At 38.7% G+C, this 21,755-nt stretch overlaps 3 protein-coding genes across 3 annotated transcripts in view; 2 read left to right on the top strand and 1 right to left on the bottom strand.

Moving 5' to 3' along the window:
- Positions 1–21,755, bottom strand: part of rb1 (retinoblastoma 1) — a 44,677-nt gene that overhangs the window by 2,444 nt on the left and 20,478 nt on the right. The window contains exons 18-26 of the mRNA XM_017493111.3: positions 8,244–8,359; positions 4,572–4,720; positions 4,128–4,273; positions 3,036–3,140; positions 2,827–2,940; positions 2,555–2,700; positions 1,397–1,427; positions 407–549; positions 195–241 (exon numbers count right to left, since the gene is read on the bottom strand). Coding sequence (XP_017348600.1) covers positions 195–241; positions 407–549; positions 1,397–1,427; positions 2,555–2,700; positions 2,827–2,940; positions 3,036–3,140; positions 4,128–4,273; positions 4,572–4,720; positions 8,244–8,359 — 997 coding nt within the window. The remainder of the gene's footprint in view (positions 1–194; positions 242–406; positions 550–1,396; positions 1,428–2,554; positions 2,701–2,826; positions 2,941–3,035; positions 3,141–4,127; positions 4,274–4,571; positions 4,721–8,243; positions 8,360–21,755) is intronic.
- On the top strand, positions 8,521–12,756 carry LOC108279126 (lysophosphatidic acid receptor 6). The gene has a single exon (XM_017493116.3). The coding sequence runs from the start codon at positions 9,527–9,529 to the stop codon at positions 10,568–10,570; it is 1,044 nt and encodes a 347-aa protein (XP_017348605.2). The 5' UTR covers positions 8,521–9,526; the 3' UTR covers positions 10,571–12,756.
- On the top strand, positions 16,185–21,721 carry LOC108279124 (putative P2Y purinoceptor 10). Its single transcript, XM_017493112.3, has 3 exons — positions 16,185–16,346; positions 16,937–16,997; positions 20,023–21,721. Exon 3 carries the CDS (start codon positions 20,103–20,105, stop codon positions 21,180–21,182), a length of 1,080 nt encoding a protein of 359 aa, XP_017348601.1. The 5' UTR covers positions 16,185–16,346; positions 16,937–16,997; positions 20,023–20,102; the 3' UTR covers positions 21,183–21,721.

The raw sequence follows: 21,755 nt of genomic DNA, 5'->3' as shown, positions 1-21,755 counted from the left end.
CATATTTTGCCGATTCTGCAAGGCATATGTAAACGTATGACCTCTACTGTAAATCCCACCACTAAACTACTACGATTAGTACTACGAAACTACTACGATACTACTGAAGCGATTTTTGCTTTTCGGTTACAGCATTCACTTGCTGATGGCCTAGCTAATGGCTTTATGATTGCTCCACTCATGGAGGGACTTACGCATCTCAGCCAGCTTCTTGTTCAGTGTAGACTCGCCACTTGATTTGCTGTAAAAGGCACAAAATAATTTAATTTAAAAAAGATCATCATCAACAACAACAAACAAACAAAACACACACACATGATTATGGATTTTTTTTTTTTAAATGCTGCAGTATTTACAACAAACAAATGAGCTTTTTGTCCTGCTGAAACATTAAGAGGGGCCCCACCTCCCATCAGCCTCATCTTGTCCATCCACATCGAAACGTAACCACTTCAGGGGTTTGGGGTTGGAGTCTCCGGCTAGCCTCCTCTTCAGGGGCCAATCTGTGCTACTGACCATCTGATTGATCTTCTGGAACTTGTCAGAGGTCTGTTTCAGAGAAGGAAAAGGCTTAGACAATGCAGTTCAACAGTAACAGTGTGTACTAAGGGTGAACAAATAAATCACAAGTCAAAGTTTTTTTTTTTTTTTTTTTTAGATACAAAATATGAATCAAGATCAGGAATGCTTCAGCAATCAGAGCAAAGCACACTGCAAAGTCTGAGAAGATAAAGAGGAGCAACTACAGCATGTTTCTATAAGTAGTTAAGGCTCTGGGTTACTGATCAGAAGGTGAGGGTTCAAGACCCAGCCCCCCTCTTTACCACTTAACCCTCTCGCACTATATTGTATATGTTTCCCAAAAAAAAAAAAAAAAAAAAGGCTTTCTTTATGTTCTTTCTTTCTTTCAATATATGAAACCTGATAAAACATCTTAACATATAACACAAGACAAATGATGGCTAGGTGATGAAAAAAATGTCTACAACCAACCCTATGTGAAAGACAACCTTACCCAGTATGCTGTCGTTCTATCGTTCATTGACAAGGAGGGATTCCAACACAATGGCAACAACGAAACACACTTTACTTACAGCTGCACAGGAACTCATTTAAAATCAACACACTAATGTTATAAAGACCAAGTTTAGTAGCCCCTAAGTGCATGTACACCAGTGTATGTGCTTTTCATAGCCACTACGTAAAACAAGAGGAAACATAAAACAGGGCTAAATAATATAACATGTCTCAGCACATCACTAATCTGTAGATCTCCGTAAAACAAACACTCTTTAATGTCGTATCATTTCACTGTAAAATGCATAGGAACACTAAGTATATTGTATCATATTTCCCAGCCTTAGCGTGCAGTAAAAGGAGTATGAAAGTGACTCACCCCAAATGATTCGCCAATGGATACAAGGATCCTGTAAGAACGGTACAAGTTCCAAGCTTTAGCAATAACACAGTACAGGGTTCTCATGAGTTTATTATTTTCTGTGGCTTGTCCCATGATTTGTACAAGGGTTGCATGGTATAACGGTAATATGGTAGTATCGCGATACTAAAGCTTCAAAATACCACCGATGCCACTGTATTTTATTTATTTATTTTTTTTAAACTGTAGTATCGTCAATACGCTAGTATAGTAAGTAATGCCGTATGTGCGGCAGGTAATACTATTCTCGCTAAAATGACACATCCCACTGCTTGTGCAGAATACAAATTTGGGATGCTCCGATCAGGATTTTTGTAGTAGATACCGATTACTGATTTCTTGTCATCATGATCGGTCGATCCCGATCCCAATGCCAATGCCAATTGTTCAAGCTTTATATAAGTGATATGTAAGCTTTCCGTTGACCGTCACTGTTAACCTTTTTTTTTAATTATTTTCCAGATGGTTATGATTTTGAGTTTATTTCCAAATTCAGTTATTTATTCCTAATGATGTGTTCATTCTTAGTTCTCTGAGGACAATTCCCATTTGAATGATTTCAGTGCTGTAGGGAACAACAGATGGAATTAGTTGCTTGCCAACTGTATGATTGTTCTTGAGTTTTTTCAACAGCCAGTAATTCATTCTCAATAATAAATTATTCAGAGGAAAATTGGGTTTGTCTGTTTTCATTTATATCTATGTACTTCTGTAAATTTGGTTCATTTTTTAAATATGAATAAACACAATATCATGTTGTATCGTGGTACCTTGGCTAGTATAGTATCGTAAGATATGTTTAAGGTATCGTGACATCCCTGATTTGTACACGACAGCCGTTTCTCACAGAAGGTCTTCATAATGAATAATTAAACATGCGGTGTCACTGTTTCCACACCCAAGTTAATTATTTACAGCATGCAATAAACAGCATGCCCTGTAATGTTCTTTTGCTCTTATAACACAGCAATTTGCAACAACAAACAAACAAAAAAAAAGGGTTAGGGTTAGAATTTATCAATGAACTGGGCATGCCTTTTATCTATTTAACTGTTTCATATATTTCCATCACTAGAACCATGAAGTAAGAGAGTTACTGTTTAACAGAGTACTGACCTGGACCGGGGTGTCATGGCTGCTGGGGGCAAATGACTGCTCTTTAAAGGGGAGATGTAGACGTTCCCTCCAGGCACTCTAAGGGGGGAGCTGGGATAATTGTACGGGCTCCGGGGAATATGTGGAATGGGAGAAAGTGGAGGAGGCTGGGAGAAAACAGACACCACCATCAGAAACAGAAACTGCATCCAACTTCATTTTGCTAATATTAATTCTGTCCAACAGGGGACATCAGAGTACACGATTTGACACGACGCAGCAAAGCGCATTACCCGGGAAGACGCGTACTGCAGGATGTTAGTCTTTAACTTCTGCATAAACACCAGGTTGTAGAATACAATGATGGAATCGTATTGGCCGTCTCTGATCAACACACGCTTGAAAGTCTGGTTGATGGAGAACAAGCAAAATGTCATGAGCAATTTCATTGTCTCTTTAATGTTTTTAAAAAAATCCATAATATAAAAACAGTTGTTCAGACCTCCTGGTTTGTGTTGGGAAGCTCTTTGTACGCAGTGACAATCGTCTTGAAGCGCAAATCCACATTCTTCACCTTGCATATGGCGTACATGGCAGACATCATCAGCTAGAAACACAAGGATATTGTCAAGATACCTTTGATTTATCCATCAACTTTTACGAACCCAGCTGTGAGATGTATTTGTGGCTGTGTTTACCATGTAGTCAGTAAAATTATTCAGTTTAAATGAAAAGTCATTCACTACGTTGGTGAAAGTTATTATGCGAGTGAAACTAAAGTCATCAAGGCATCTAAACATTATAGAAGATTCAGGCATCAGAAAACTGTTTGACTAGAAACCCACAGAAATCACAGTTCTGAAAGGTTCATAAATGACTTTTAAACGAATTAAGGACAAAATGGAGAGACATTTTAATGTGGTGAACAGAGTCCAGGACTACTCTTAGCTGGACACGTGCTTTATATTAACACAGATTTGGATGCTTCAGGAAAGCCAGACAACTTTTCATACACAAGGCTTATTATTTAGTGAAACCCATTTAATATAGCCAACTGCTCAGCAAACAGAACGACTCATCTTCCAGTACGTTCTGTCCTGAGGAATTAAACTCATGGCATAAAACACCTCAGTGGAGGTAATCTAATGCAGATAGAGGGTTTCAGGCCAGTGCTGATATTACATCCTGATCAAATCCTCAGTATTGAATTTGGGACATCCTTGGCGAGCTCTAATACACATACGAACCCAAAACTGATTATTTATTGCTTTGATTTTTTAAATGGATTTAAAAAAAATGTAATAAAAAAAACTCTAATCTGTTAATCTCTATCATGGCCATAATCCCCAATCACTCTCTCCTCTCCATTAATAGCTGGTGTGTGGTGGACGCTCTGGCGCACTATGGCTGCCGTCGCATCATCCAGGTGGATGCTACACACTAGTAGTGGTTTAGAAGACCCCCCACCCACACACGAAAAATACTATGTAATGCGCTTTGAGTGTCTAGAAAAGCACTGTATAAATGTAACTAACTAACTAACTAAAATTGATTGCAACACATGCTCAAAGTCAAAGGAAGTGCATGTTAATACCTGGTCTAGGTGTCTGTCCTTCATTAGCTCATACTCGTTCTGGAGTGTGTGCTGGAGCAGAGTCCATATGATGGCCTCCAGCTCGGGGTGAGAGGTGAGAAGGTGAGAGAAAAGCATTTTCAGTCGCAGGTATGCCATTCTGTATACTACACACAAAAAAAAGAAAAGAGCGGCAACAACAACAATCAACAAAAGCCAGTAAAAGTGGTGAGGAATGACACATATCACAATTATGTCATAAGGATGATGGTTTTCTTTTATTTGCAGCTTGGAATGACCACCTTTAGTATTGCCGAGTGTCTGTATTATGGCTGAGTGGAAAAATCACAAATGTAGAAAATTACAAACAAAGCAAATGAGCCCTGCACTAATGGGAACATGCATGGAACAATTTAAGTGTGTCGTGTCCGGCAACAAATATCGCTAGATCAGCTGCTGTCGTACATTTCTTATAGAAGAGGCTGAGGGAGTTGGAGCGGTGCTGTTTGGTGCCTGGGGCAGGGGGCTGTGACGGGGGCAGGGCTGGAATGTCCGCCTCTGATACTACTGCTGCTGCTGCAACTCGACGACTCGGACGCGGAGGAGACAGATATCTGAGACAGAGACAAAACCGAGGATAAGAACATACACACAGGAAATCTGGTAAATCCTGTTTTTGGTAAGAAAATTAGCAAATTTTCCCTTGGGAGTTGAAAAATATCCCAGCAATATCCCTATACCAAAAAGCAGTAGTTTTCAACACTATATGGCCAAAGGTTTGTGGAAATCTGACCATTACACACCATTACTGACCATATGTGCTTTTTAAAACATCCTATTCCTGATTTTGCTCCTCTTTGAGATTATTATAACCTCCACTCTTCTGGGAATTATTTAGGCTAGGTTTTGAAGTGTGGCTGTGGGACTCTGCTCATTCAGCCACAAGCGCATTAGTGAGGTCAGACACTGATGGCAGGCAAGGAGATCTGGGGTGCAGTCAGTGTTAAAATTAATCCCAAAGTTGTTCAGACGGGTTGATATCAGGGCTGTGAACAAACCACTAGAGTTCTTCCACTCCAACCTTTTCAAGCCAAGGAAGCGCCATTTTAGTATAAACTTAATCGTATAAACAGGAAGCACACAATCAACAGATATAAAACAACATCAGGCAAACTTTGAGTCTACAATGTGTGACATTCAAATTTGCAGCAGAAGCTTGTTGAGTTTAATCTTTGACAAACAGCAAGTTTAATGACACTGACCATAGCTTCCAGTCTGTCTGTGATTTCATTTATAAGATGAGCTTGATTCTTGAGCAAATGGGACAAATGGAAAGCTACAAAAGGATTGTGCTTATTTGGTCATTTAAAATATTCAAAGTGATGTGATTTTTCATACACAAGACGACCCCTTTACAAATATACAATGGTGCTTGACAGCAGCTTCACTCTATGGCAGTAAATTAAGAACCTTGTGTTTGTCTAAAGCAGCCTCACTCCATGGCAATAAAAAAAAAAGCAATTAGACACATACCAGAACTTGGTTTCCAAACAAAGTCCTCTAAGCTTGCAAATCAGTATCAAAAGAAAAGATGAGACTTCCAGGAAGAAGGGTACCAGGCTGAGACTATAGGGTGAATTATGGGACAAAGTAAAAAATCCTGGTCTGGTAAAACTTTTAAAGAAAACACTACCGACAACGCATGCGCTGCAAATATAAGGTATTATATGGATATGAAGAATTAGTTAAGGCAATGGAGATTGGTTTGTTTCTAGAAAGAAAAGGTGAATGCCTCGCCTAGAGATAATTTTACTGCTTCAGAGAGGTATATAAAGACATGTTTGTCTATGTATAATTAGGACTTCCTGCAGACTGTCTCAATTTATTGTTTCAATAAAGTTTATTTACTTTTTGACATCTACTAACCCCCTGTCTCTGAAGTTTTTTGAGTTAGGCTGAAAAGATTGTTTTCCACGACACTGTGGATTGGTGGAGTCCAAAATCTTTAGAGATGGTTTTGTAAACTTTTCCAGCCTGATGAGCCTTAAAAACTCTTTTTCTAAGGTCCTCAGAAATCTCCTTTGTTCACGCCATGATTCACTTCCATAAACATGTGTTGTGAAGATCAGACTCTGATAGATCCCTGTTCTTAAAAAAAAAAAACAGGTGCTCACTCACACCTGATTATCATCCCATTGATTGAAAACACCTGACTAATTTCACCTTCAAATTAACTGGCAATCCTAGGGGTTCACATAGAGTATATCACAAAAGTGAGCACACCCCTCACATTTTTGTAAATATTTGATTATATCTTTTCATTTAACAACACTGAAGAAATGACACTTTGCTACAATGTAAAGTAGTGAGTGTACAACTTGTGTAACAGTGTAAATTTGCTGTCCCCTCAAAATAACTCAACACACAGCCATTAATGTCTAAACCGCTGGCAACAAAAGTGAGTACACCCCTAAGTGAAAATGTCCAAATTGGGCCCAAAGTGTCAATATTTCGTGTGGCCACCATTATTTTACAGCACTGCCTTAAGCCTCTTGGGCATGGAGTAAACCAGAGCTTCATTATTAGCAACATTATAGATTCAACCAAAGTTGAATACTGCTATAAACTAATTTAAAGGGAGAGAAGAGGGACTTTACATTGTTCACAGTGTATGTGGCTATGTCGAATTGATGTCACTCCATAGATGGGAAAGGAACTGCAAGTTGAAAAGTTTAAGTTTCTAGTTGAGGGGCATTTTCAGTGGTTTTTTATTACTGAAGTTGCAACTTCACCTCAATAGGTCACATTATGTCACATAGTACCATTCTGTATTGGATGTTCGTATCGGAGCATTTTTTTTACAAGCAGAAGTAAATGAATATGTTATTGAACCGATACCTGATACCAGTGTTAGTATCAATGACTCATGACCAGAAACATGCACTTTTTAAAGCGAAATGATGAAGTGACTCTGGACCTGTTTCTAACTTCAATAGCATTTGAAGAGAATGACTCTTACAGTCACACAACCAACTGGAAAGTGTTCATTTAGGTGTCAGCTATAATGCGGACCTTTTAGATTTTTGATTAAATAAACTGTCAAATCATATCTAAACATGGTGATGTTTTTATACCGTATGGACATGGACACAAAATATACCATATTTTAAAGCTCAATAACGTTTGAAGAGAATGACTTACAGTCACAAAACCTACTGGAAAGTGTTCCTGTAGGTGTCGGGTATGATTCACACCTTTTAGCTTTTTGATAAAACGGTGTGCATTATAGCCGACACCTAGATGAACACTTTACGGTTGGTTTTATGACCAAGTCATTCCCTTCGAATGCTATAGAATTTAGAAACATGTATACCAATGTTGTATGTAACTTTAGAGACAGCCCCTTCATCTGCAAATGTAGAACGTCCAACGTCAAGCCAACTTTATGCCAGTCCGCTAGGTTCATCTTCTCGTGGCTTGTCTGGACAATCCCACCACTAGGGGTCGGCCCAGAGTAACATGTTACAGTATCGGCAATCCACTGGTCTTCCTGTGAGACCCGGATGTGAGACTTTTTTTCAGTCTGAATTTGTGAGGTTGAAAAATAATGTGCTGAAATATTACCTGACGAATAATGAAGATGGTATTTTTAACAACTGAATATTTTGGAACTGTATTTTAGGAAGGTGAGTGTGTGTGCACTGAATTTTGAATTCTGAAATTTTGTTTTCAATCAAAATATATAAACCCAATGAATCACAGAGGCAAATAATTCAAGCATTGTTATTGCTGTGGGATTTTTTTTTTTCCAATTTGTGTCAAATTGCTGGGCAGAAAAATCCAAGTATTGTTATTGCAATATGTTTTTATCCAATTTATGTAATTCAACATGAAATTTTGCCTTGAGGGCATTTGGCAATATTGCACTTCCATAACCTCAGTGCTATGCGTGACAAAAAGACAGACTTGTGGGTGCCTGATAGGTTCAGCTAACCCCGGAGAAGCCACTTTTGAGAAGTTCAGTGTGGTGGAACTCTCAATATAGCAGAGCAAAGAGGAAGCAACTCTTTACTGTGCTAAGAGCTTTCATTTTGCACAGCTGACCCACTCTCGCATGAGGAGAGGAGTTGGACTTACAGATCAGCTGCCGTGTGATTGTGCTGTAGAGGCTGATTCAGCGTTGCAGGAGGCTCCGCTTGCTCTCCGGTACCATCTTCACGAGACTGCCTCAGGAGCTCGAACAGGAGAGAATCCTACGAGACAAACAAGGTGCAATGAATATTTACTCACAAGACCTCCTTCAACAAAATCCTTAAAAACATCTACTGCTGTACATCATAAGGACATGTGAATCCATGCAGACATGCAGACACATTAATTTAAAGTGCAGACACATTTCCATCTGAACATTTACATGTGTTGATGTGAAACTACACTACACTGAAGTACAGTACAGAATAGTCTACAATTAGCAAAGTATACCAATTTCTTTAGAGGCAAATATATCACTGAAAAGCAAAAGTTACTGTGTGCTTTTATTTCTTTTTTAACACCAAATGATATTGGTGTCTTAAACACTGCATTCAAAAGTGTTAATGAAATCTTCAAGGGAGTTCGTATGCTGCTCAGGGAACCTACAGTAGACCCGATTATTACTTAATGAATTTGATACACACTCTCGTTTCTCTATTTTGTTACCACAGACGGAAGTTTACAAGGGTCTCCCACGGTACACAGGAAGTTACTGTGTATGGGAAACGGTACCGAAACAATAAAAATAAAAAAAAGGTGTGGGTGCGCAGCAAGACAGAGAGGTGGGAAATGTGAGGAAGCCCCTCCCTTTTTAGCCTGCCTGTCGATCCGAGAGCACACTACTACATTCACAGACAGGATGAACAGCAGCGAGGTGCCTCTGGCTGTGGCACAGTAACAGACAAAGCGAAAACAGGAGATTATCAGAAAAGCAATTTGGTCTTAAATAGACATTGGTTTTTGTTATCAAGAAGAGGAAGCCAAATTAGAAAAGACAGCTGAAAATTTACACATGAAGGATCTCCAAATGGGGAATGCAGAAGAATGATTTGAAATGCTACATATGACAATGTTGCTGTTATTTTCAGCTGACTGGACCACAAGGAGGGAAACAACAAAAAAACAACAACCTATAAACCAAGATGCAAGGGGCCTTGTAAATGTGTGGTTGAGCACGTGTACAAGATCAGAAGTGTAACATGCAGGATCGCATCATCAAAACTGCTGTAAGAACTCATTTCTTTTATTAAATAATTCTGCTGAGCAATGCTACGTCTCCAAATCTCCCATCAGGATTGTAACATGTAAAATTTTTTACAAAAAAGACATTTACAGGGTCATAAAAAGTAACCTCTATGCATATTTCTTAGATTATCTTTGAACTGACAATGCAAAACAGTAGCAATAGTAATGGCGAGAACTGTTCTGTAGAGGATGAATTTAAATACACTCTATACAGCTCAGCGTTCAGCATCGTCTTCATCCTAGGACTGCTCTTCAACATCGTGGCTTTGTACATCTTCATTTGTACGCTGAAGCAAAGGAATGAAACCACTACCTATATGCTGAACCTGGCCGTATGCGACACGTTTTTTGTCCTCAGTCTGCCGTTTCGGATTTATTACTTTCTCAACAAGCAGAACTGGCCTTTTGGGAAGACGCTCTGCAAAATCTCTGTGTCGCTGTTCTACATGAACATGTATGGCAGCATGATTTTCCTGACCTGCATCTGTGCGGATCGTTTTCTGGCCATCGTTTACCCGTTCGCCTCCAGGTCACTAAGGACCAGAAGAAGTGCAAAAATCGCCTGCTGTTCAGTTTGGCTGCTCGTGCTTTCGATCAGCTTGCCGGTTGGGTTTAAGCTGGAAACGTCAAACACAAACACCACCACAGACAACACTTACTGCTTTGAGAACTTCAGCAACAAGCAGTGGAAATCCGAACTATTCAGTGTGGTGCTGGTCATGGGGACTGTGGGGTTCGTGATCCCACTTCTCATTAACCTATTCTGCTCCATGATGATCTTGAGCACGCTGAGAAACCTGGACACTATTAAAAGCGAAGGGCAGCTGAACAAGGCCAAGATCTTACGCATGATTGTTGTGCACTTGCTTGTCTTCTGCTTTTGCTTCATCCCATATAATGTTAATCTGGTTTTTTATAGCCTGGTCCGCAGTGAAGCCATTAGTAATTGCGCCGTGGAGACTATCGTCAAGACTCTTTACCCCATTACGTTATGCATTGCGGTGACAAATTGCTGCTTCGACCCTGTTATTTATTATTTCACCTCAGAAACCATCCAGAACTGTATTAAGCGCAAGTCTTTGGCTGTACGAAGCAGCAGGAAGCATTGCGATAATCCAGACAAGCCTCCTGGGAACACGGCACAGTTTCTGACAACCAAGTTAATATTTAACGAATCTACTGTATGAGGAAGCAGAGGTCTCTATTCCAAACAAAGTAGATGAGAACAATATGTTCCTGTATACACTTCGACATGACACATTTGTAAGAAAAATGAATTATTGTGTGTGTATGTGTTGTTATTTTTAAATTATTTGCAATGCTTCCTCCTTGTGTTGGCATGGGCATCTTTACAAAATCAACTTATGCCAGTTCATTTATTTATTAATTTTAAAAATCCAAGAGCAATGTGGTTTTACATAATGAACTTGTTTAAAAAAACAAAACAAACAAAAAAAAGTGTTTAAATGCCAGTACCCAACACTTTGTTTAAATTTTTCCAATAAACTGAGACATTAAGTTAACTAAGAGGTTATAGCAAATTTATAAAAACGTGACATTATATTGTATTATTGTATACACGTATTAAATACATGTCTTACTAAAGCCATCCATCTGTTCAGCTCAAACTGAAGTTTAATCTTGCTTGCATATGATTTATATATGAATGTATTGCCATAGACCTTAACCTTGGGGTTCTGAAACTTTCTTGAGGCCGAAGAGCTGTTTAACTGTAAAATACCAGACAGGTTTTTTTTTATGAACATAATCTGACTATTTAAATATTAAGCTCATTAATTAAATATGTACAATAACATGCTTACTTTTTATTCTTGAACATTCAATGAAAAGAACACGTTAGGACCAAAATGGTATTTATAGACTACGTGTTTCAGAATTTTGGCAACCTGGCTAATAACTATAATAATTGAATAACAAATATAACAGCCTTGTAATAGTGGGTTGTGATTTGCACCTCTGTATCTGAATGAACAATTCACAGACTCTTAACATGGACCTATTGTAGATTGTATACTTATCGGTTATGGCAGTGGTTCTCAAAGTGGGGCGCATGATGAGAACCACCATCAGAACAAGTAAGTGGACAATCTGAAACAGGTCTGTGTTAAGAGTCAAGCAAAATTCTGTGAATTAATGCTACGTAACTCAAACAATTTTGCCTACAATCCTGGTTACTACAACCTTTCATTTTTTCTCTTTAATTGCCTGTTGCTCACATATAGATACAAGCCTTGGGACAGAGGTGTCCAATCTTATCCGGAAAGGGCCGGTGTGGGTGCAGTTTTCATTCCAACCAATCAGAAGCCACACCTGAGTCTACTGAAGGCAAAGATCAACTGATTAAAACAGGTGGAATCAGGTGTGGCTCCTGCCTGATTGGCATGAAATCCTCCATCCACACCTGCCCTTCCCGAATAAGATCGTACAACACCTCTGATTCAGCATTTTCCTATAATATTTTAATCCATTTGGTGTCTTTTTCTACAAGACAGCCAACAAATCCGTTAAATAAAAGACTGAAAGTGTGGCCTAACCTTTAAGTGCACTCAACAGAGCTGGCCTAATTGTGTTACACATTCACAAGTCTAGGACAGTGTGCTTGTAGAGCAGGTACAACTCCATGGTCCCTGATAAATAAGTTTAAATTACTTCCTCTATGGAGTTTCACAATGTTCTCCCTGTGCCCATATGGGTTTCCTCTCACCTCCCAAAAGGTGAACTGGCTACTCTAAATTACTGCTGTGTGTGAATGAGTGCGTCAGTGATGCCTTGTGATAGTCTGGCACCTTGTCCAGGGTGTATCCCTGCCACGCGCTCCAGATCCTGGACCAGGACAAACTGGTTAGCAAAAATGAATTCATTACCGTATACATTTATGACTAACTGAATGGATGTAGTCTGGTGTATTTTCCACTCTTTTTTAAGGCACAATTAAGGAGGCATTATGCAACCATTTCTAAAACTGCAGTAAATGAATGTTTACACTAAATTCTCTCAAACATAGCTAGCTTTGCAGACAACTTGCAAATTTGAAAGGAGTGTCATTGTTTGTCTATATTGTGCGAGTTTGAACAAGTACACCAAAATTTCTTTTCTTTTTTTATTCTCCATAAATTGTGTTATTAGTAAAACAGACAAACAGAAAAATACAAGGGTTAAATACAAGATGCGTTTTTTTTTTTTTGTGTAACTGTATGAAGTTTACATTTTTATAATACGGCTTTATATTTAGTTTTATACTTACAGACTTGTATTTTATCTGTGTAGGTGTTGTACATGTTTGCTATTAAAAGATGCATGACATTATGGCTGGAACATATGCTCTATATGAATAAAAAGAGAACTACTATTATTGGTCTCTTTTTGGTAATTTGTCCAAGTCTGGAGCAGTAGTTTCGGGTAGAGCTCACACCAGCACTTCTCTTTTCTGATACTGAGCCCTTGTGTTGACAGATTGCCAAACAGACAGTTTTCTTTAAAAAACTTTTCAAATGATTTTTGATGAACTGAGGCACTTATATAGGAAAACTACATAGCTTTAATAATAATAATAATAATAATAATAATAATAATAATAATAATAACAACAACAACAACAACAATCTCACTTTCACTGCAAATATAATAAAGTATAAATATAATTAAGCAAGATCACATGAACAAGAGTGCTGTTATACGCAATACTGGCTATGTACAGTACAACAGCAAGATTGACAGTGTGATACAGTTTTTAGACAATAGTTCTATTAATAAGAAAATAATAGAGTAACTGCCATTTCAGACACAATATGGCGAAATATTTTGTTAATTTGTTTATTGCTTCAAAAATAGTTCCCAAAGAAGCCATAGCATTGCTTGTTGCCATGCCAGTACACAAACTGACCGACAGTCCATAGTTCGTGTACTAATGGTTTTAATGTAATGAATTATCACTAAAATTCAAATTTTATGTAGCAATCACAGAGAAGTGATGTGAGACACACAGTGAAATGCCCCAGAGCTATTATACTAAATATCAGCACTCTTGGAACTGCGCTTAACCAATCAAATTTCTGGACCGGAACTAAGAGCTGGGGGGAAAATAAATAAATAAATAACCCAGACGAACAAACTCACCCTAATCAAGTCTCTTCATATGTAAACATTTCCAGTTCAAAAGAAATCTTTTCCAAAAACTTTTCCATTTGTTACAGGAATGGTAAATGGTCTGCACTTATATAATGCTTCCATCCAAAGCGCTTTACACGGTGTTTTCACCCATTCAGACATACACACCCCAAAATGGTAACGGACCTGCCATGCAAGGCGCTAACTTGCCCTCGAGAGCAACTTGGGGTTCAGTGTCTTGCGCAAGGACACTTTGGTACGTGGAGTCATGCGGGCCGGGAATCGAACCGCCAATCCTAAGATTAGTGGACAACCCGCCCTACCACCTGAGCTACAGCCGCCTCAAATTTATAATTTTTCTCTGATATCCCACCCACCATTTTTTGCTGATATCAGCCTGATACCAATGCTGGGTATCAGATGGGTGTCATCTCTAGTCTTGGGTTATCTGATCGATGTGAAGCAGATGGTAGTTCACACAGCTATTTTCATGTGTATTTATTTTTTTGTCGTGCTAGACCTGCTGCTTGCCTGATTACTGTAAAACCCACATATACCCACACTCTAGTTTCTATCATGAAGGCAGGGCTCTATGGTAACAATTTCTTTTAGGAGCACTTGTGCACATAATTACAAAATGGAGCACAGTCAAAAATTTTGGAGCACAGTTGAAGTTTAGGGTTGTTTTTTTTATTTATTTATTTATTTATTTATTTTTTAAGAGATGGTAACAATGTGCCACAATATAGTACACAAGTAGGCATGAGAAAACCTGAGCTGGTCAATTATGACAGAATTTAGGAACATAGTGTGAATCATGACACATTAATTTACCTTCTGATAAACTAAATGTAATATTTTCAGTTAATTTTACAGACTGTATGCAAAAAACAACCATTAACCTGTTCCACCTTGTAAACAAATACAATAAACATCAATGTTCAATGTTTGAAGTCTGCTCCTCTTAAATATATTTAAAGCTACACTATTAGACATTTTCCATTGTCATGGTTCTGGGTTGGATCCGGTTCTCGAACCACTCTGCGTATATTGTGTATATATATATGAATAATCTCATATAGGATGTGATTGGGTGAGTTCATTTACCTGTCAGATGGGAAGCGCTTTAGTTTAATGGTGTTCATTAGGGATCTCCGATCAGGATTTTTACGAGCGAAACCGATCCAGATACCAATCTTTTTTTGTTTAAGCTTTAATCAGGAGGTCTGTCAAACAGTTAAATGTAAGCTCTCTGCTCTTGGTCACTGTTAACTGAATTAAAATATGTCAAATTGATATTAAATGCAACCCATAGTAATTAAACATTATTTCATTTCTCATTTTATTTATATTTCATGGAGTTATTATAATATCTATTTTTCATATTAAATGATTTATTTATAACTAAGCACATTTTTGTTTATTTATTAGTTGTTCCTTTTAGATTGGTCCCCCAGTACAGTGTTGCCATGTCTGCTGAAATTGTATTGTATTGAATATTGTATTTTTGGAGGGATAAATCAAAACATGGAAACTGGAGTTGACTTTTCTGGTGATGCCTGGCAACCCTGAGTTTAGATGAAGTGAATGTGCTATTACAGTTGCTAATCTTGATTATGATTGGTGAGGAATTATTTAATAAAGAAGTTTGAATTACACCCACGTTGTAGTGGTAGCATTATTATTCATTTACTCCACCCGACGCCGCTGTGTCTAAATGAACAGGTGCAAGTTCAGGTCATTTTGTGGGATCAATAAAAGATGGCAGTTTGTGAGATCGGGAAGTTGAAGCAGATGATGTTCAGTGTTACTCTTTCCATCATAATGGCTTCTTTGCAGTATTTACACACTTGTCCGGTTGACTGAGGTGATGAAAAGCAGTGTGAATGTAACTTCTGTGTGGTGTACATGCATTTTGGACTTCCTGTAGTTTTTATTCTGATTGTATTATACAACTCCGAACAGGTCACTCGCACCGGTGCGACTAAATATTTATTCGCAGTCGCACAAAGTACTTTTCAGTCACAAATGCGAGTGAAATGGTCGCACTGTAGAGCCCTGGACGGGCATGACTGTGCTGTTGAAAAACTCTGCTTGCCCTCCTGCTCCATGCAGAGGTGTTCAATCTCTTTCTAATAAACTTTACCATTAAGATGATTTGTACACAGTGTTGCATTTTACACTGGATTGTTTGAGGCCTACTTAACCTTAGTGCTGAGATTTGCAGGAAAAGCAAGATTATGCAAACGATTGCTAATGGGAGATAAGGGGAAAGGGTGGGGTTTCCAGGGTGTCTGAACTGCAATGTTCAAAACACATGCGCAACTGTCGAAATGATTGATTCACACATCGAATGACTCATCTGACGTTTTTACTGGGGAAATAAAAATGACTACTCTTTTGCAAGTTTTTGAATGATAACTCATAACACACTATGTCTCACATGTTAAAATGTGGACTTTGTACATAATCAAGTTTTATTAGAAATGGAGGTTCAATAAATTGCAGGTTCAAGTTCTGTAATGCTTCCAAAGTGTCCTGATTCTTTGATACTTAAACACAGATATTTAAGTACTTACCAATGAACATCAGCTGAATCTGCAACAGATGGCTTTGTGCGTTTATACACACACACACACACACACACACACACACACACACACACACACACACACACACACACACACACACACACACACACACGGTACGAGGGCTTGGTCAGTTATAAGACCTCCTTCACCAGGCACTCAAAGAAATCATTCCTGATAAGCCAACCAACTGACCCGGACACCAGCAACAAATACATACTCACAATATAAGAAGCGAAGCAAAACAGTAAGTCGATTCACTGTATTGACTAAATTATATAGCAAATCCAATTATTTTCTCAAACATGTAGGGTGAGATGCACTTTTTATACTATCTATGTAATTTCTGTAAACTAGAACAACTTTTTTCCAGATTATTAAAACTTTAAATGATTTTTTATACTCAGGACTGTATCTGATTTTAAAATCTTATTAGCTACATTGAGAAAAGGAAAGGAAAACCATGAAAGGTGTTCAGGGAGCCCACGTTAGCATTGCTAATAAGCATAGCTAATATTTAGACAACATTTAGAACCTTTACCCAAAATTCCAAAATTCTGCAGACTTAATTTAATAGTCTTAAATTAAATACCGAATCCATAAAAACACATGAATTCTATTGCATGAACAATTTCAAAACAGTAATGGGCTTATTTATCTACATGCAGTGGTACTGATTCCCATGAAGTTACGCATCACCGTAAAACCATCAACAGTCATATGTTTCCATTACATTCTAAACATTGCTCATAGTAAAAGTAGGAACTAGGAAGAAGTTGTAACACATCTTCAGTATGAACAAGTTAAATGTCATCACCCTCCAAAATTGTGCTGCAGGGTTTGCTTCAAGCCAAGTCATGCCAAAATCCAACTTAAGATGGAGTCAAAGCCAAGTAAGGTTAGTGAAACATATTTGCACAGCTTGCATTTTATGTCTTCATTTTGTCTGGACAAACGACGTGTTACTGCAAAGACGAGATAACCTTTTGCATTATTTCAAAACTAGCCAGGTGAGCAAATACTGAGGACATTTGAAAAGGTCGGTCTCAGCGACTGGTGCCTCACCAAAAGTCACAACTCTTCTGTCGTTAAGTCGTACTTTTTTTTTTCTTCTGCAAATTGCTTCAGAAAATAAAATGCCGTCAAAGAGCATAACAGTTCAATAATGTGGAAAAAAAAAAATACAGTGGTATGTTTTGTTCATATCGCCCTATCTTACTTCAATTAGAACCAGTTTACACCTCTTATTTGTTTAACTGTTTCACATTGGTACATGTAGAAGTGGGTCTGAAGTCAGAAAATCCACTGACTGCATTTAGACGAACGAAGCCGAACCGATACCAGCAAAAAAAAAAAAAAAAAAAAAAAAAAATCTGATTCTGGATTTGGAAAAGCTTTGGAACTGGAAATAGATACATATAAAGACCTGGCTGAATTTTTTTTTTGTTAGGATTGATTTTATTACATTGGAAATGCAAGTGATTTCTGTTTTAAAACTGCAACTGTGTTTTTATCCATTTATTTTCTTTTAATGAAGTGCTTCAGTTCAATAAGTTAAAAAAAAAAAAAATCATTTTAGCTCTTAGTAGTTTTAAAATCAATGAGCACTGAAGGCTTCAGTATCATTATCAGGAAATAAAGAGAGATAGCGGGGCATCAATAGTGTTTACCTCAGTGCTTAATGTGTGGTTTTTCTGCTTTACTTATGTATGCCGTGGTGGAAAGAGCAGTTCGCTTACTGTCTGGCTGACATTCTGAGTTCTTCCGTTTCTTTAATAGGTGTTGGCTGTTATGAATTTAGCACAAAGTAAAAAGAAGAAAACCAACATATGCTTAGTTTTAGTGATAATTAGATCAGTTACAACTTGTGCATCTTTAAGCAGAACTGTGTTACAAATTTACAGTGCTACACTGAGATGAGGTGACTGAACAGGGATTTAATTACATTGAGAAACACAGTTAAATAAAGTTAGTACAGAAACTTACAGACCTGAACGTTAGTAGTTAGTGACCTTGAGTAAACTGTGCTTCAAACCAAATGACAAGCTACTTAAGGTTGCTGCAAGATAATATTTAATATTAAATATTTAATGTTTATTTAATTAAATAAATAGCTTTGAAGATTATCAAATTATCATCATCAAACTACTTAAACACATGTAAATATGGCTAACAAATCATCGTAAAAATCTGATTTTTTTACAAATAAATATCAGCTTGTACACAGAAATCCATTCATTGGGACCCCAGGCTATCAGTTTTTAGTGAAGTTAAAGGTATATTTATACAGCGCTTTTCTAGACACTCAAAGTGCTTTAAATATATGGGGGTGGGCGTAAACCACCAGTAGTGTGTAGCATCCACAATGCGACAGCAGCCATAGTGCGCTAGAACACCCACCACACGCCAGCTATTAGTGGAAAGGAGAGAGTGATGTAGCCAATTCAGAAGGGGGCAATCATAGAGAAGGGCCAATTGGGAAATTTCGCCAGGACACTGGGGTTATACCCCTACTCTTTTGCAATAAATTTCCTGGGATTTTTAATTGCCACAGAGTCAGGACCTCGCTTTAATGCCTCATCTGAAAGACGGTGCTGTTTCTACAGTATAGTGTTCCCGTCACGATACTGGGGCATTAGGCCCTATACAGACCCCAGGGTGAGCACTAACCCTGCTGGCCTCATTAATACCACTTCCAGCAGCAACCATAGTTTTCCCCAGGAGGTCTCCCATCCATGTACAGGATCAACCCTTCTTATGGCTCTGGCCAAAGTTGTGTGTAAATGGTTTTGGAGGCCACACCAAACTAATAATCCCTGCAAATGTTTGTTACAAAAGTTGTATAAATTTATCAACTATGTTATGATAAATGCCAGTCAGCCACAGGTTACCAAGCCACATTCATATTCCATAAAAGACAACACTCACAGACAGCTGGAAAAAATAAAAAAAGCAACATTATCTAAACAGTGACACGGTGCTAAATCTTCCAGTAATGCAGCTCAGCCATCGCAGTGCTACAGCCTCCACAGACCGAACTCTCCCTTTGTTGATTTGATTTGGATGAAATGAGCGAAAATAACAAAATGAAATTACAAAATGTATTAAAACATTTCTAACTTGACAGTGTAATCCGTGTATAACATTGCAGTAACTGGTCAGTTACAGAATTTGAAGCTGATCAAATTAAGTTTTACAATAGTGAGTCTCTTAATATATTAAACTCACAAAAGTACATAAACTCAGGAAGTCTACGCTTTGAAACTAATTAATACCACACTTCCTTTCACAATCACATTTCTCATGGTAATGTGCCTGCAAACAATGTATGATAAATGAGGTCCAGTGTTAAAAAAAAAATTGCCTGTATAATCACAACAGATAAACTTCCACAGATACTAAACACCACAACTAAGACCACTTGGTCTTAGTTGTAACTACGACTACTACTACTAATACTACAATACTGTAAGCTATTATTACATATTATTACATTACTGCCAGGCCTTAGTACAATACAGTCTATAAAAGGCAGCTCAATAGGGAAAGATAAGTCACTAAGTGATGCCAGGCATAGTGAGCATAGACAGGAAGTTACACAGAAATCGAACATTTCCCCTTTTTGCCATTCAGTATACTCCATGAATTAAGTTGGAGCACTGAAGTGGTGACACACCCAATTAATATAAATACAATCACAGATGGGTGTGCAAAGGTCACCAACAGCTTGGCAACGTACAAATATTTAATTGCCTGCAAGGAAGCGGTGGCTTAGTGGCTAAGACTTTGAACTACTGCGAGTTCAAATCCGAGCACCTCCAAGCTGCCAATGCTGGGTTCTTGAGTAAGGCCTATAATCCTCAACTGTTCGGTTGTATCCCATCTATATAGTAGATTAAAATGTCATTGTCGCTCTTCCACAGACAGGTTCATACCTGGAACAAATCCCGCAGGTTCTGACTGATGCAGCTAAAGAGGGAGAATAGTACTCCAGGAGCTCATCATGGATCTGATGAATGACACCACTGCCATTCAGATGCCATTCAACTGTACTGTGGACATCAGATACCGCTTCACCTACTACCAGATCTCCTACAGCCTCATCTTCATATGTGGCTTGGTCAGCAATGGCATGGCGCTCTGGCGTTTGAGACTCATGCCATGGACGCTCACACGCACTGTAGTCTACATGGCCAACTTGGCCGTCGTTGACCTCTTCTTCATTCTTTCCCTTCCATTGCGCATCTATTACTACTACAACCGGTCACACAACATGGCTTGGTCTCCTGGAAGTGTCTTCTGCCTGCTGACCTTTGCCCTTAAATACATCAGCATGTATGGAGGCATCTTCTTCCTGGCATGCATAGGGCTGGACCGCTACTTTGCCGTGACGCGCCCTGTGCTGTGGCGACCAAAGCAAGCGCATAATGCCTGTACGCTCAGCACCGCAATCTGGTTAATAGTACTAGCGCTGAGCTTGGCACTTCCATTTATGCACTCTGCAGCCTCCAAGAGTCGGTACACTTGCTTGCTCGACCCATCCTTGGGACAACATCAAACCTTCATCCTGGCAGCACTGGGACTGGTGCTGGTTGCATTCCTGCTGCCTGCACTTCTTCTGCTGTTCAGCTATTGCCGCGTGTTGCATGTGCTGGGCAGAATGCCTCACCGTGGGAAAAGCCGCCATCGCCGCACTTTATCACTCATCTACTGTGTGTTGGGTATCTTTCTGCTCTGTTTTACCCCTTACCATACAAACCTGCTATGCTACACACTCACTCATGTGGGTGTTGTGCGCAGCTGTGGTCTGGCTAAATTTGCAAGCGCGCTGCACCCGGTCATGCTCTCACTAGCCAGTGCAAACTGCTGCCTCAACCCACTTGTGTACTACTGCTCCAGCAGCCTGGTGCACAAAGATGCTGCCAGTGGCCAGAGCAACCGGGAACCGGATTCTAGCTCGAATTACAGAAGGAAACGACTTCACCATGACTCCAAAAGGGACAGAACAGTTGAGCTTCAGCATCACTGTTTGATGCATGTTAGTGCCGTGACTCAAATAACTACCAGCAACCAGGCTGTCTAAGCTTTGTCTTATGTCTGCTGTGATAAGCTGCTGTTGAACAGACCACATATGTTTTACATGTGTGAAAAAAACAAACAAACTCTACTCCGCATTTATAATAACCCACCAAAAAGGAAAAACCTCCCTACTTCACAGCAAGACAAAAATAGAACCCCAACCTGCATAGCGCTGTATTAAAATAGCTAAACAAACAAAGTTAATTTCGTTGCAGCAACATGTTATTTGCAGATTTTCTTTTCTTAAGTAATGACCAGATCAGCAGAAGATAAAAATGAAATATAGTGAGTGTAATTTGTTTACTTCCATTTCTCTTCTCCTGCACTGACCTGCGAGACTGAACAGCCAATCAGAGAACTCACCCCCACTATCCTCTGACATCATTTCATCATGCTAAATCGACCCAACAGGTGTCGAACAAGCACCTGTTACTTTTAACAGCACGGCAAACACAATAAAGATTAGTGACAGTGTTCTTAGGCTGACGTCTGCGTAATATTTTACGGCTGTCAATATTCCATTAAATGATTATTACCAACTCGCCCATGTTATATTCTAAAATCAACTTCCACATTA

This window comes from Ictalurus punctatus, chromosome 18 (assembly GCF_001660625.3).
Source record: "Ictalurus punctatus breed USDA103 chromosome 18, Coco_2.0, whole genome shotgun sequence".
NCBI lineage: Eukaryota > Metazoa > Chordata > Actinopteri > Siluriformes > Ictaluridae > Ictalurus > Ictalurus punctatus.
This window is presented reverse-complemented; position numbering and strand designations above follow the sequence as displayed.

Excerpts from the sequence above, each read along its gene's own strand:
- LOC108279126 (XM_017493116.3), top strand. The coding sequence starts at position 9,527 with ATGCAAAACAGTAGCAATAGTAATGGCGAGAACTGTTCTGTAGAGGAT.
- LOC108279124 (XM_017493112.3), top strand. The coding sequence starts at position 20,103 with ATGGATCTGATGAATGACACCACTGCCATTCAGATGCCATTCAACTGT.